The sequence below is a fragment of the Semicossyphus pulcher genome, unplaced genomic scaffold, assembly GCF_022749685.1.
Source record: "Semicossyphus pulcher isolate SPU_LCO1_2020_fin unplaced genomic scaffold, fSemPul1.0.p SCAF_12, whole genome shotgun sequence".
NCBI lineage: Eukaryota > Metazoa > Chordata > Actinopteri > Labriformes > Labridae > Semicossyphus > Semicossyphus pulcher.
Window position 1 is genome coordinate 5,887,099 of NW_027211626.1, and position 16,595 is coordinate 5,903,693.

At 42.2% G+C, this 16,595-nt stretch overlaps 1 protein-coding gene across 2 annotated transcripts in view; it reads right to left on the reverse strand.

Moving 5' to 3' along the window:
* The window catches only part of LOC138588697 (vinculin-like), a 33,759-nt gene extending 18,477 nt beyond the window's left edge, over positions 1 to 15,282 (reverse strand). For both annotated transcript variants that reach the window (XM_069658934.1, XM_069658932.1), the window contains exons 1-4: positions 14,929 to 15,282; positions 5,147 to 5,217; positions 3,960 to 4,110; positions 2,511 to 2,619 (exon numbers count right to left, since the gene is read on the reverse strand). In XM_069658934.1, coding sequence (XP_069515035.1) covers positions 2,511 to 2,619; positions 3,960 to 4,110; positions 5,147 to 5,217; positions 14,929 to 15,096 — 499 coding nt within the window. In that variant the 5' untranslated portion in view covers positions 15,097 to 15,282. The remainder of the gene's footprint in view (positions 1 to 2,510; positions 2,620 to 3,959; positions 4,111 to 5,146; positions 5,218 to 14,928) is intronic.
* Between the last annotated feature and the right edge of the window lie 1,313 nt (positions 15,283 to 16,595).

Sequence of the window (16,595 nt, forward strand, 5' to 3'; positions counted from 1 at the left end):
GAACTAAAAAGCAGGTACAAAAACAGATCACTTCAGGATCCACTGATTTTGTACCATGAAAGCATCCGTCGGGTGTAAGAAGACCTTGGCATCGTGTTTCCTCCAGTTCATTATAATAAAGTGCGCTGACCACACAATTGACCTTTCACCTCTGATGATAAATGGCCAGTTTATAGTCTGTCCCAATAAAAAGACTTCACCACAGCATCTTCAGAGGAGTTCATCAGTCAGTAGGTCATTTAGTTTTTCATTATATGGATGGATGTTTGACCCGGAGAATATTAAACACACAGGTTGACTGTAAGGTTCATGTTTTAGAAAGAACATCCGCATATTTAAACTGATTATTAAATTAAAAGACTCGGTTGCTCTTAGGACTGTAACTCGTGGATTTGGTGCATTTGTTATTGATTTAAACAAATACTATGTGCTACCGAAGCATCAGTGAAACCAAACTATTATTTTCATTATTAATTCATCTGCAGTTGATTTTCTTGGCCTTTTAATACACTATTTATTTAATAAATATACACACCAAAATGTACATGGTCAAATTTTCTAAATGCTTGTTTTGTTTGATCAACAGTTTCAAAGTATATTATCACACAAAACAAAGAGGAGACGGTAATTCTCACAACTTAGAGGCTGAAACTTGGGGGCATTTTTGCTCTGAGGATTGAACTATTTTAAAAACACTAGCCAATGTTTTTTCATGTTTGATTCATAAGTGGAGAACTGTGCCATCGCTGAAACTCTGCAGATCTGCTGAGCCTCCTAAAATAGTTGTTTTACTGATTTCCTGTAAAAGCTCGTGGTTTTAAAACATGACTCAGAAGTAAATTCTGTTCTTCCAAAACATGACGTATCTGTTTACTGAGTTACTTTTAAAAAGATTTTTTTTATGCCTTTACCCAGCTGGAAATTCTTTGCTCTAAGAACGCTCTGAGAATGTTACGGGCAATGTTCTGGTGATGTTTTGAGCGGGAAGTTTTTCTTTGTTCCCAGAATGTTCCTTAGGAGAACGTTCTCCGAAAACATTTTCAGAAAGTTGCAGTGAGAATGTTCTTTTGTTAGCAAATCACATTTCAGGAATGTTTTATAAATGACATCGAGCAAATGTTTTATAAATGACGTTCTGACATCCCAGGCCTCAATAACATCCTGAAAATATCCTCAGAGTGTTGCAGTTAAAACGTTTTGTCTCTGGCCATGTCCACACGTATACGGGTATTATTCAAAACGTAGTTTTTCTCTACGTTTCGGCCTTTCCTCAAACGCTGTTTTAGGTCACTGAAAACGGATCATTTGTAAAACTCCGGCCAGGGTGAAGACTTTTGGAAACTCTGTTTCCGTGGAGACGTGTAGACGGGGGCTGTGTTCGAAATGCCGCACTATATACTACATACTAGATACTACATACTACATACTGTATACTATATACTACATGCTATATACTGCATACTGCGTTTGGCTGCAGTATGTAGTATGGAGGAGGTTTTCAAATACATTTCGGCATTTTTGGCTCGTGGCGTCAGGCTGTGCACCGTTATCTCCTTTGTGAAGCGTCACAAATGAGGCGACATTCCTTGCAAAATTACAGACGTGACATAAACAGTGATGCTTAACGGGACTTTTTACATGTTTACACATACTCGTTACTCGTCTACTATATTGAGGAACAGAGGCGTCGGGATAGATTTTTTTAAACGCTTGATTGGCTGCGATTCTTCTTCTTCTTTTTTGCATGACCGGGTTATATCGCTGCCTGTTGGTGTGGCATTCTCATGACAGCGTTTCTGTTGTGTTTTTACGTTTGGATGGGGATTTTTTATAACCGTGCTTGTGTGGACGGGATTTTTTTTTGGAAACCAAGGTGACAATAATACCTGTGTATGTGTAGACCTGGCCTTAGTAAGTTTTAACGTTACAAGAACATTATTTGAAATGATAAACATTTAAAACATTCTTTTAATATTAGATTAAAACGTTTTCTTTCAAATGTAATTAGAACCTGTAGGTAATGTTAGACAATGTTATGGGAATGTTCCCCGCTAGCTGGGTATCTAGAGAGAGAGGACAGTGGGTAGTGTTGGAAACAGGGGAGGAGAGAGTGGGGATGGCACGCGGCAAAGGCCAGAGGGTGGGAGTCGAACCCGGGGCCGCCACATCGAGGACTGTAGCCTCTGTATATGGGACACGCTATGTAACCGCTGAGCTAAAATGGTGCCTCTTTACTTTAAATTGAAGATGTCAAACGTCTTTTTTGTGTTTAATAAAGGGTCCCTTTCACCATCTCTAGTATGAGCCTGGCTGAGGACATTTGCTGCTCTCTCTTTCCTCCCCATTTCCACACTTTTCCTTTTATTAACTATTTAATCGATGAAAGTTTTCAAAGCTTTCTTCTTTTATTGATAAAAATAACGACATGAAAATTCGTCTTGGATGGAGTCGACTGCACTGATAAAGCAGCTTTAAAGATGGAGGTTTTGAAAGAGGACGCTGCTGCTGACCTGGTCCCAGGTTCTTGGTGTAGGTGATGAGGTCCTCCATGGTCTCCACCACCTCAGCGACCGCCAGATACTCGAGGATACCTTTACACACGCGGATTATCTTCCGTACCTGGGACACAACACAGACACACACACAATTTTGTACACTGTAGTGTGCTGGGGAGGCAGCACATCCAAGAAGGACACATCCAGACTGGATAAACTGATCAGGCGAGCCGGCTCTGTGATCGGCATGAAGCTGGACCCTCTGGTGACAGTGGCAGAGACAAGGACACCGAACAAACTGTTGGACATTATGGACAATGCCAGCCACCCTCTGCACACCGTCATCAGCAACCAGAGGAGCCTGTTCAGTGAGAGACTGCTCCTTCCAAAGTGCAGGACTAACCGACTGAAGAACTCCTTTGTCCCTCATGCCATCAGGCTGTACAACTCCTCACTTAGGGGGAGGAGGTAACAGGGACAGACTCTCTCACAAGCGGTAGCCACTAATTCACCTCACAAAGTTAATAGTAGTTATCTTCTTTTATTCAATAGTAATATTTATTTATTTCTCAAAGGGTCATATGTGCAATAAAAATCTGTCAATGTGCAATAATCTCTCAACCACAGTGCAATAACCTAATTTAGTTTAATCGAACTAAATACCAGGTCAATTACCCACTGTTTACTTGTATATTTTCTAAGAGTGTATATTTTATATATTTTGTTATCTAATTTTGTACTTTTTATATATATATCTATATAGATAGATATATATATTTTGATCTTTATTTTTTACCCTCTGTGTGCTGATTCTTTCCTATTGTATTGTACTGTATAAGCTGCTGGAGACTGAATTTCCCAGAGGGAGTCATCCCAAAGGGATCAATAAAGTTGAGTCTAAGTCTAAGTCTAAGTCTAATTGCAAGAATAAGATGATGTATACACGCTTGTTTTTATTTATTATGACAACAAAATTTAATGTGTGAGTTTTTTTTTAGACAGAGTTAAAGTTAGGCTTTTATCTTGTTTAGTGTGTGTGTGTGTGTTTTATGTGTGTGTACAGTCTTGTGATGTGTGTCTTGTGACTGTGAGGGCTGCTCTTTTAAAAAATGAAGCTACTGATGAGACGTGGTGAGCGCTTAATCACGTGCCCAATGTGACTCCACTTATTGAGCTGGCTTCAAACGATCAACAAACACACACACCATGCAGAATAGTACATACCATATCCTCACACATACACACACATATACACACGGAGCAGGCCTCACACACAAACACACACCCTGCGTTACGACAGAGGGAGGTCATTTGATCTCAGTGATTAGATCTGGCTGCATCTGAGACTCCATTACAGAGATCCTCCTTCCTCTGCTCAGCTAAATAAAGCTTTATTTCCCTGAAAGATGCCACACCTCTAAAGTAAGAGGGATTCTCAGGACACTCGCACGCACACACACAAACCTCGGCTTCATCAAAGGTAAGGAGCAGGTCGGACGTCCCCGACAGGATCCCTCTGGATCCATCGATCAGGTAATCTCGTGCGGGGACAGAGTATGGATCTGCTTTTAGCATCTGCGCCGCCTGGACGAGTTTGGAGCTCGAGTTCTCCACCCTGAAACACACAGACGGCTTAAGACAAAGAGTCAAGATCAAACTCAGCACATGCATTCAGCAGGAACAGGAATTTATCACCTTGTAAACAAATAGATCGGATCTCACGTCCAGAAAGATCTGCAGCTCATTCTGAGAAGCTACTCCCTTTAACGTTTTTATCTCTAACGAGGCCCTGATGAAGATAGAAGTTTGTCTCTTTACATACGTACGGCTGTGTGAAATAAAGGCTTTTTAATTCCACAGATTTTTCTCTTAAATCCTGCATTTAAAAAAGTCATCTCCTACATAAACATAATAATGACAAAGCTCAAAATCTGCCACTTTCTCCTGCACGATACTAGAATGCTCCAACGGTGAGGCTTTTATTTTGAAGGCTCAATGATTTAACCTGAAGAAGGTGATGGATTTTTAAGAGCACTTCAATAAACCCAAGTAACTCCTCTTTCTGACCCCCATTGGTCATGGTATCGATGGCTGCTGGTTCATCTATATTTAGGCTGGTTCACATTCCCACACGCCCCCTCCTAAGCCCCGTGAGTGAGATTTATGGTGTAATGGCCCGTGTATGTGCTGCTGGAGCTCTGTGTGGATGTGCTTGTGGTCTGGACCCTTGTACTTAACATTTTAAATCTAATTGGGATTTAAAAAAATGACATAAAAGGGGAATTAAGGAGGGAAAAGTGCACAGAGAAAGTGTGAAAACACACAAGCATGGATTCAAAGCTGATGTCTGAGTCCCGTGATTTCACAGAAGCAGCTCTCAGAGTTCATGTCAGCTCTTTGGATGCAAGCTGGAAAACAACAAGCAGCCTCTCAGCGGTCCGGATGCTGGAGCTGGACATCAGAAGCGGCTCTTTGTTGCAGCTGGGAACGCCGCCACATTTCCAAACATTAAACCGCCTGGAATCCTCTTTTTAACAAGTTCTCTGTCTGCCCAGATAAAGTGCATCATTTACATTTTTTTTTTCCTCCTCTGGGTGTGACAGAGGGAGCTGTGGAAGTAAACAAGAGCTGCTCTTCTGTGACAGACTTACTTAATAAACGCAGGAGGCATGTCTCTCTTCATCACCTGATCCTCGGTGGTTTGCACCGTCTCCTTCCCCACCTGCAAACACACACAGATCCATCATTTACTTCACATTATCATTAGCTGCAGCGAGACAGGAAATAGCATTCAAGAGAGAGCTCTATTAATAGACTGAAGGGTGAACGGGTGTGCATCAATTCACACCTATTTCAACCGTGCGTGCATGTCATATCTTTCGGGGGAAGCAGCCCGAGCTTCGATTGACTTGGTCGTCTGGTATTCAGCATGAGGGCAGGTCAGGGGAGACACGCTGCTCTAATTTGACCCAGCGCTGCCGACCAGGCACCCAGAACCTTTATTTAATTATTATTTATTTATTTATGGAGACTTGAGATCAAGAGGTTCAAAGTGCTTCACAAAGGCAGCAAAACAAAACAGACAAAGCTTAAAATCATCAGGTTTTAATATAAAAAAAGACAGTGTGAGCAAAAAAATAGGAAGTGAAGCTATAATTATATAGGCCGAGTACTTTATTAACACACGTTTTCAAAGTGCTTCTCAAACACAGGAATAGGCAAACAAATAAATAAATTACAACATTATTTTTTTGTTTACTTTTTTGGGCTATTGCCTTTATTTGATAGGACAGCTGAGGTGAGACAGGAAATGTGGGGAGCAGAGAGTGGGGGAAGACATGCACAAAAGGATCAGCAGACCAGCAGAGTCGAGCCTGCGATCAGTGTGTCGAAGACTGAGGCCTCTGTATGTGGGGCGCCCGCTCTACCAACTGAGCTAAACCAGCAACCCATATATTATAACATTATTAAAGCATAATAATAAGAGTCAGACCAAACCAAGACAAACCAAAACACAAGACAGGGATGGAGATCTACAAGAAGGCTTGTCTAGAAAGATGAGTTTTAAAAAGCCTCTTAAAGCAGTCAAGGAAATGAAAAATACTTTAAAACCGATGAATTACAGTTAAAATCAGGAAAGTCTGTCCTCTTTTCTTTCAGCGGACAAAAGACGTCTGCCTGAGGATTTCAATGTACGTATACCTGTTTGTAATTAGAGGTCAGAGAAATAGCTGTGAGAAAGACCACTAAAACATACAGATGCCAGTGTAAGGAGGCGGAAACAGGAGCGATGTGATTGTGTTTTTTGGTTGTGGTCAACAGCTGGTACAAAAGTTCTGTACCATCTGGACCAATGACTGCATATATATGTCTTTTTATACAGTCTATGGTCTGGACTCAACGATCAATAGATTTTAAATTCATAAAGTAAAAAGGCTGTTGCAGTAAATGAGGGTCTCTGTTCAGAACTCTGAATACTGCACACCTGCTAACCAACAAAGAGAAAGCACGCTTACAGAGTGTACAAGAAGCTTGATGCCTTGCGACCTTTGATGGTGCAGTGCGAGTGAAATGTTTCTGACTGTCAAAACTTTTCAAGCTGTTTGAAGAAATTTTTATGTAAAAATTAATTTGCAGAGAAAAAATTAACTTGTTTGTGTCAAACATGCAGATGAAGCTACGCGATACCTATCCCAGCTCTGATACAGCTGCCTCCTTATAAGAGATGAACGTTTATATATTTGACATTTTAAACCATGATCATGAATTAATTATTGTGCTCTTATGAATAAATGATCAGTGCTTTGTCTTGTCCTTGTTTTATCTGCACCTTGAGTCTGTGTTTTGAGAGTTGAGGTGCTTTGATGAAGGTTTGGAAACAGGTGTGTAGAGCTGATTTCATGTCGTCATCTTCAGCACAATGACAACGAAGCAGGAAGTGTTTGCTTGCACAAAATAAAATGCTGGACCTGCTGATTGTATGTTTTCTTTATACTGAACAAACTGAACTCGACAGTCATGAATGCGAGAATTGATTTTCCTATTAGAGCCACTTTATTTTTTATCCTCTGTCGTTTTGGTTTTCTTTCCATACAGGTGATTCATTTAAAACCTCCAGCACTACAAATATCTTATTTTGCTAAATAATAGAGGCTAATTTATCGCTTCTGTTTCGTCAAAGAAATCAAATCACACACAAGCAGACAGAAAGTCCCGTTGCATAACACATCTGCACAAACACACACGCTCCTCTCCAAACACACACATACACAGCAGGGTGACGGCGCTCTCGTCTTTTGCAGGAGTTCATGTAGTGATGCAGCTGGTGTAAGAACAACATCCCTCACACACAAATCACATCATACAATAAACACGCACACACTTTGAGATGCAATTACAGCGAGTTGATGTCATCAGTCTCTTGCGGCTGCGTCAATGGATGTCGGTTAATAGACTTTCTGGCTCCAGAGACGGAGGAGGCCGCCGTCACACGGCGCCTTCAAACAAAAACACTGAGATCTAAACACACCGGTCTTCACATGAGGTTTAAGATTTTTATGACTGTTTAAAAATGATGGACGCTCCTGAAGACTTTTCTTTTTCTTAGAGGTCACAGGTAACATTTAGCAGGAAAACCAATCCCAGTCAATGTTACGTTTGTCTATTTTGTGCAAATAATACATCAATGTCTTTATCAATGGTTGTATTTTATGAACCATGGAAACAGGACATCTCGTTTTATCTTTGTGCAACTAATGCAAGCAAGAAAAAACTCTTATTTTGAAGGGACCAAACCATCTTCAGTCTTAAAGGGGACATATTTTAGCTATACAACCAATCTTCTACTACTCTAACTTGTTTTTCAATCACGTTGGTAAAGTTTGTTTCGTTTTAATAATTGTATACACATTTTAATTTATTTTTCGGAGCCTCTCCTTCTTCCTGAAACAAAGCCGTTTTGCTTTTCAAAGGTCAGACCTTAGCCACGATTGGCTGACAGTATTTGGAGTAAACGCGTAGCCGCTCCCCCACGTGGGATCGCACACCAGCTGCCACACTGCACTGTCACTCCAAAGCTGTAGAAAACATGGCCTCTCTAGGATCAGTTATTCTGCCTTTAATGTACGAGCCAGACTCGCCAGGAGGTATCGGAATGGTAAGCTGAAATCTGGACAAAGACTTGACTACAAGCTTGTGTAAGAAGGCAGCCTGAGGTGAATGATGATTGGTCGATTTCAGCGACAGCAAGGTTCTATGTAGAAACCTGCAGCTGTTCTGAACGGCCCATTTCAGAGGCGACCTTATTAAACACGTCATTCTGGAAAAACACGGAATTATGCAGTTTTCACTTTTTCACTGTGAACAATAAACACGCAAAAATGTGAAACTCATGAAAATATGAGAATATCCATTCAAAAGGTATGGCTCCTTTAATGCATAAACAAACCCTTTAATCCATTTGCAGCAAATACAGTGACAACATGCAAAAATAGTATTTAAAAAATGCTCTAACACAAATATAAGATGCATTCAACCATTCAACTGCTAAAGACACATTTCGTATCTTTTTGAATACAGATTTAAGCTTCAACTTTTTCAGGACTTTTGACAAACACTGTAAAAGTGTCTTAAGAGATATAATAAAACTATCTGAGGGCTTTGATGTGTCCAGGTTAGTTTCCTTGTTTAAAAACGCAGGAAGATGTCCGGCTGTAAAATGTGAGGAAAGCAGCTCTGCAGGTAAAACGCACCTGATGCAACCCTGCCGACGAGCTCTCAGAGTCACATCAGGTGACGGATCAAAGAGCTGTGAGAGAGTTTCCTGTAAGCAGCAACACTCTGCATCGATTATTCTATAAATATTTGATGATACATTAAGTGGTTTTTGGACACAGTGACGGAGTGATGTGTGTGTGGTTTTACAGCCTGAGAGGAGTGACTGCTTCAGCAGGAAACTGACAGCTGTCAATCAAAGCTGACGCAGCACAATTAGACAGCTCTAAACAGGGTACAGCTTTTATACTCCTTTTGGATTTTATATAAGAGAGAAATTCAGGTAATTCAAGGTCTATGGTTCAAGGACATTGACCCCAACATGGACATATTTGTAGCTCAAGGTTAGCTGTAGCATGCTGCCCCTCCTCCATCTAACCTTTGTTTCCTGTCACCTTCCTGCTGTCTGCTATCCATCCAATGAAAAATGGCCCCATATAAAGAATCCCTTTGATGATTTTTTAATATTAATCGATGAATCATTAATAACGTGCAGGACAGGCTCCAGAGAAACCATGTAAAGAATCTTCAGTTATGTGAAACAGTACTCAAAGATAATGTGTGGTATCATAAAGCTGCACTTACTTTTAACACTTGGGCCAGAATGAACTAAATATCAAAAACATTACGGCTTTATAAAGTTTTTTTTTTTTTCTGTAAGCATAAAATTGCACATTAAATCATACAGAAGACACAGAGCAACATTGGCATTCATTTGATTAATGGTAGGGTTCAAACGTAGGTCAACATTTTCTCTCTTTTAGCTCTGTTTTGGTCTCCACCACCTCCTGAGGGCTTTTTATGCGAAAAACAAAGTTGATGTGACTTCTCGCAACTTGGGATGCAAGAACTGAGTTGGACTGGACAGAAGAGGTCTACGACCAGACGGTGAGCTGCACTTACCTGCAGATGTCTGTCTGTTTATAGAGATTAACCAGAAGCTAAATGGATGTCAGATGACCCACGATGGGCTCCATGATACACCACTGGGCAATATTACTCAGACTACAAACGTAAACCAGAAAGAACTCTTAAAGAGGGGGTATTATGCTGTTTCACAATTTAAGACATATATATAATGTTACAATGTTGGATGTCCAGACTTAACATGGGTAAAGCTTCAAATCTGTAGTTAAAAGTATGCTGGAGTAATCCCCAAGCTTCTCAGCTCAGTCTGCAGGCTGCTGTGAACGCCAGGTTTCACACAGTTTTTTCTACATGCTGCACTTTGTGACATCACAAAGTGCAGCCTCAGCAGGCTTCAGAGAGCTGGCCAATCAGAAGAAAGCGGGCTTGTAGGGGCGGGGTTTCTTTAGGGGACGTTTCAGGCAGAGGATGTATGAGGGCCTGCACAGAGCACCGGTGTGAGAAAATGATTTTTTTAACTGTAGATCACGCTGAGCTACTCCACAGGTATCACAGAGTGAAATATGGAGCTTGAAATTAGCACAATACCCCCCTTTAACAATTGGTTATTTATTCATATGCAGAACCTGCTTGTAGAGATTATAAAGACATCAGTTGCATAGAGTATTGCCAATCAACTGGTCTTTTTTCTGGCTAACCATTTCAGCCTTGAAAACACAATAAAAAAAAATCTAAAATATAATAAATTATAATTCTAATATAAGCCAGGAGTAGATTGATGACAGACTGAGAAGCAGAGGGGCCGAGTGGACACACAGCCGGAGACTCATCCTCAGTCTGCCGCTGAATAAGAAGAGATGGAGCATATTTACATGAGGAGCAGGCTGAGAACAGTTGGTGTGTGTGTGTGTGTGTGTGTGTGTGTTTTTGTGTGTGTGTACAGAGAGACGGAGGTGTGAGAGTGGACTGGGACTTGGCAGAGTCTGGTCTAAAGACGACAGAGACACTTTCCCTCCCTCGAGACCCAAAGTGTTTCCTCCATCGCTCCTTTCCTCATCCTGCATCACAATGTTTTCGACTCCCTCTCCCTCTCGTCTCGTTCCGTCAGGGTGTAGTTACTTCACTCAACGGTAAATCTATTTATTCCTCCCTCCCCCTCCCCCTCAGACATACTCAGGATCTATGTTGACTCCTTGAGGAGCAGATTCCTCACAAACAGCTCCTTCATCAGCACAACTCCAGCAACACACACTTTTAAACAACTACAGCAGCAGCATCGTTCAGATCTTTAGTCGAATCAGCGCCAACCCACGCACAACCTCTGACAGACTGAGACTGACACCATCTTGTGCGAGTGTCTAAGTGTCTCGGTGACCTAGATTTTAAAGTGCCCCCCACACAGCCCACCCTGGACGGGGTTAACTGTGTAATTGTATCAGCGTGCAGTTAGACTCTTGTGGCTGTATGTTACATCTCAGCTCAAGTGTAGAAATGAATCAGCTTTCTAAATTAAAGCATGTGTCCTCAGAAGTGTGTGCACTCGAGCTTTAGGTGTACTTTACATCCAATTACGTTTATCTACCCGGCAACAAACCGCTGCTGATTTTACAAGCTCTGTTCTCAAGCACCCTTTGTGCTCGCTCTCAACACCTCCTTAGAAACCACTTCTTAACTCGCGCTCTTCAACTACTCATCATTTCTTCTTCACCTTCATATGCAGCGGTGGCAAAAGAACACAATCTTAACTCATGTAGAAGTACACATGTGCTAAAAATAGACTGTAGAAGGTAGAAGTACTGGTTTAATACTGATGCCTCTCTATGACCTACAAAAGCACCATCAAAGACCATCAGCGAGGAGGCACACTTTTTCTATATAGGAAATTGTAAGGCCTGTAAAGCCGCTACCAGGTTGGTGTCAGATGAGGCGATTAACAGCACGCTGCCCAACTTCCTTTTCCTTTAACATTTTCCACAGCTTTACGGTGAGTGATACGTTTCACGGTTAAAAGAAAGCACAATCTCAGAATCCATCGGCCATCGTCTGACGAAGATGTAACCTCTGGGAGTGACGCTGAATTTTGCAAGCATTCCGGTTTAGCCAACGTTAAGCGATAAGGACTTCCAGACCAAGACTTCCTTTTCCCTGCGCTGCATGTTTACAGTCCAGCCAGCAACTTGATAAGCGACCGTGTGTTCAGATCAAAAGTGAAGCAAAGTTCACCCCTCCAGATAGGTCATCAAGATAAAGGGCGTCATTTCTTGGCCTTAAGTCCCTCGGTGGAGCGCCCGTTCATCTGTTTCTGGAGAGTCTCAGTTTCACGGTAAATACTAAGTTACACAGAGGCTGCACTCTGGCTTACTTAGAAACAGATTTTCTTGTGATTGACTTTAATTAACGGGTCTTAATTTTGCTGAAATAACAACATCATGATGCAGATTAGGAACAAGTCAAAATGAAGCTTTGTCAGGTCTGTCCTCAAGAGGAGAAGAAAACTACTTTTAAAATGCTCGTTCCTTGAAAGGAGGTCGGAGCGATCATTTCTGATGCATTCGAGGAAGTCGGGAAATCTGAACGCTGAACGGCTTTCGTGACACAACGTCAAGGGAATTTATCTCAAGTTGAATTTTTGATCTAGAACGGATTGTTAGCTGTTAGCATGCAGATGTTTGTCTATAGAGATTAATAAGACGCTAAATCATCATCAGATGACCGCTGATGTGGGCCGGGATGTCATTACAGTGGATTACGCTTCGCCTGCTTTTGCTCTCCACACGGTTTTTCCTGCATACACTGAAATCTGCTGATACATGATTGGTCAATACTACTCAGACTACGAGCGTACTACAAACCGAAAACAGAACTACCCTAACACTTACACTTCCCGTAATAAATATCCACGTACCTGCCTACAGATTCTACAGATTCTACATTTCTACGTAGAATCTGTTAATAGAGATTAAAGACAGCAGGATGGGGCACTGGTTTAGCTCAGTGGGTAGAGCAGGCCCCCCATGTACAGAGGCTACAGTCCTCGACGCAGCGGCCACAGGTTTGACTCCCCATATTTCCTGTCTCTCTTCAGCTGTCCTATAAATAAAAACACCCAAAAAATGCAAAGAAAGCAGGATAACATTTTTCTATCTGAGACACTTACACCTGCACAGGACAGGATCAGCAAAGAGAAAAGATCACAGGGGTCGACACAAAACGAAAGTTCCTCACAGTAGCTTTAAATCTTTCTCACATCAACCACATCTGATACCTTAAAACGCTACTTATGTTCAGTAAGAAGTACTTGTACTTTGTTACTTCCCACCTCTGAGTGTGTGTTGACTATGAGCTGTGTTATCTGGAAGAACAATTAGCCTCATATAACAGTAAATGCAACGAGCACAGGCGGAGGAGAGATAAAGCGCCTTTTTAAACTCTTTAGTGCATCCTCCTTTCCCTCCTCTGTCTTCCCTACAATCCTAGAAACACTTCCTCCGTCCAACACCATCCATTGTCGCAGTGTCCTCGGGCCCGTATCTCTCCTCGCATCTCCATCATCTGTGACCCGAGCGACACGCCCCAGGCCGCTGTTAGCCTCCTTCTGCTCTCTGTCTGAGCGGATCAGCGAGGAGGAGCAGAGACAGAAAGACGGAGAGGAGCGCCGGGCAGTGATGGGATCTCAGGGACGCGGTGCAGCTGGATTGTATCGGAGAAAAGGGGGATTTTTCTGAGTGGCCCTTTTTCGTTATCAGTTAATGAGATAGTTATCAAAATGATCTTGAGTGTCCTTGTACAAGAAAGAAGCAGTTTTAGATGGGAAAGTTTATGAGACAACTTTTTGAGAAGTTATTTTAAAGGGACAATTCACACTAAAAACTTCCCCCTTTCCTCTGTCAGAGTGTGGACTATCTTTCATGTTATAAAAGTTAAATTACTTGATTTGATGTTTTTTGACTGTGCAAAATATGAACGACCCTCCATATATGGATTTGCACAATCCTAATGTACTTGTCTTACTTCCAAATCCAACTGACGTACCCTAAAACATGCTTAGTAATATTAGAAAATGCATTTAGCCCTTACATAACATTTTCTGGATTAAGACAGCAGTTTAGTACATCCCATAATGACATCAAAATAACAACTATGTTTATATTTCAAATGGTCCGTCCTGCTAGAGAACACATGAATCTTGTTTTTGAAGTAAAGCAAAGCTGGAAAAGCATCAAAGTGATGTGCACAAAGGCTAAAAAGAACAGAAAATTGCATAAAGACAGAGTATAATAAAACAGAGATGCAGACTAAACCTGTTTAAATCAGAGCACAGACAGCTCCTCGGTCCGCCACACAACCTGTATCAACAGTTTTCATGGCGTAGCTTCACAAAGTGTGAACTCCCACACTTTCAGATCCATTTCGGCTCAAATTAACAAGCCAAGCGCTTCTTTTCTCCCTCTCTCACTCCATTATTGAAGAGCAAATGAAAGAGTGTTTTATCTGCTGCTGATTTCTCCTGACTGAGTGTAGCCTGGTCACTTCTGCATCAATTACAACGACCTGAATTGCCATTAATGATGTGACTCGTATTGATTTTTCCGGTCAGTGCACACAGAGGAGACATAAGGGTCTTTCTATATAAAGTGAGCATGAAGAGACAATATGACGGAGAAGAGAGGAGGCAGAGGAGGTGGGACAGGGTGAGTGAGGGGGTAAAGAAGTTGGAAAAGGGGAAAGAGGAGGGAAGTGACAAGAAGTAGGAAGCAGGTAGGAGTCTGATAAATGACCAGAGTCCATTGTAGCATAAACTGCACATTCTGCAATATTCCAAGTCCAATGCACAGAGACCTACAGTACCCCTCAAGTGACATTTCCCACCAACTGATCTGCATCCTGTTAATTAAATCTGCACTACTTTCTTCCGCCCCACAAACTTCATAAAGCTCAGAGGCAATCACATCATCAATCTTAGCAAAGTTTGACATGTTTGCTGTGTTGCTGTGAGGGGGAAAAAAACTGCTGCAGGAGCTCGTGAAACACGCACGAGCCTCAGCTGGGTGTGTGACAGTTTTATATCGTTTTAATGGCGAGCAAGGATCATGATGGGATTGGCATAAATCTACCTGGAAACCACATTGAGAAATAATTAGCCGCTCCATGTGCAGTGTGATGACCTGCTGTACTGGGCAATTAATTATATTAAAACAGTGATTGCAGAAGGTTTAAGCGGGTTTTTTGAAGTTTGGATGATAAATGTCACGTGCACTTTGAGATTTGAGTGAAGTGACGCCCTGGGACTCACCCGCACAAGGTTGCTGACAGCCGCCTGCACCGCGGCCACCGGGACCGTCAGATCCGGGATGGCTTTACCGTCCACCTCCCCCTCCTCGTGCATGATGACCAGGTGGGAGATCTGCTGGGCCACCGGCTCCAGGATACTCTCGATGGTCTTGGTGTGAAACACCGGCATCGTGAACGACTTTTACCGCAGCCCTGATTGAAGAAAAGGCGGCTGGTCGCTCCAGATCCAGCACTGAAGATCCCCCTCTCTCCTCTCCTCTCTCCTTCCTCCTTCTCTCTTCTCCGACACCGGCAGGAGGACAAATCCCGAGTTGTCAGTCCAGCCCCAGGGACGGATCCCTTACGCGCCTCTCCTCCCGGTGAGCTCCTCGGTAAAAGCTGGACTCAGACGGTCGGTGTCCTCCGGTGGGAGCGACCCAAATCGTGACAGACGGAATCACCGCCCTCCGCCCAATCACAGCCGAGGAATACAGCTGCCAAGCGGGTTGGTGTTGGTGCACACTGACGCCCCCCACGCACACGCACGCACCGCACACATCATGCACACACACATTCTGCAAGTGAGAGCTCTTCCCAAATGACGTCATACATGCCAGTAGCCCCAAAAAGGCAAGTGTTGGGGCAACTTAATGGGAAGAGATTGTGATTCAGAGATAGGTGCAATCAGAGGAGGGAGAGGGGTCTTATCTACAACAAGGAAAGGTAGCGAACATAATTATGTTTTGGATGCAGCCTGATGATGAAGGTCATCTTCACATCTGTGAAACCACAGAGGACACTGGAGAGAGGACGAGGTGCTGCACAGGTACCTGAAATGTAAAAAAACAGGTGGACTGCTGTTGTCCTTTTATACAACAGTTAGCTCCGACCGAGTAATCTGATTGGACAAGAGGCATTCCAAGAGTGCTGATATAGAGTATAACACCACTGAGACTTTTCACTTTTTGTATCGCTCCACCTGAACAAGATGTTCTGAACACTGTTAATTAACTTTACAGCAGACAGTCTTTATCTAGATTAATTAATCACACATGCCACCATAAGTAAGGTCAATGGGCATGATAAATGGAAACACAGATATATATAATACAAAGTAGTTCATGCGTTAATATGTACGCATAATGGGTTGCTGCAACACTCCAGTTCCAGTCAAGTTGGGGAACTAGTTGTGTCGTTGTAGTCAACTGAATGATTAAATTACCACAAATTATAGTCTGTTGTTGCATATTTATTTTTAACACTATATGCCACTTGTGAAACTGTTGTATGAAAGCAATATCACGCTCAAGGTCATGCTGTTGTACTGAATATCAGCACGGCCATGATAATGTTCAGCACTCGGCCTACAGCTTTGTGCCTATAGAAGCAGGACATTGAGTAAATGAAGCCTAAAGTCTGCATCCTACACCAGGGATGAGAATGAGAAGATAAACTACTTGTAAGTTTAAAATGTATTATACATTCACTTACTCACTCTGGTCATAAAGCCTGGAGATAATGGTTGGATAGAGGACTTTATTAATCCCAGCAGGTTTGACAGAAATACTCTGAACATGAAGGCACTCGAAGAGGTCGATAAAAGAAACACAAAGCAAATATATATAAAAATAATGCCCTATAAGATATCAAAATATTGGCGGTGTAGTACAAGCTCATATACTGTTTTGT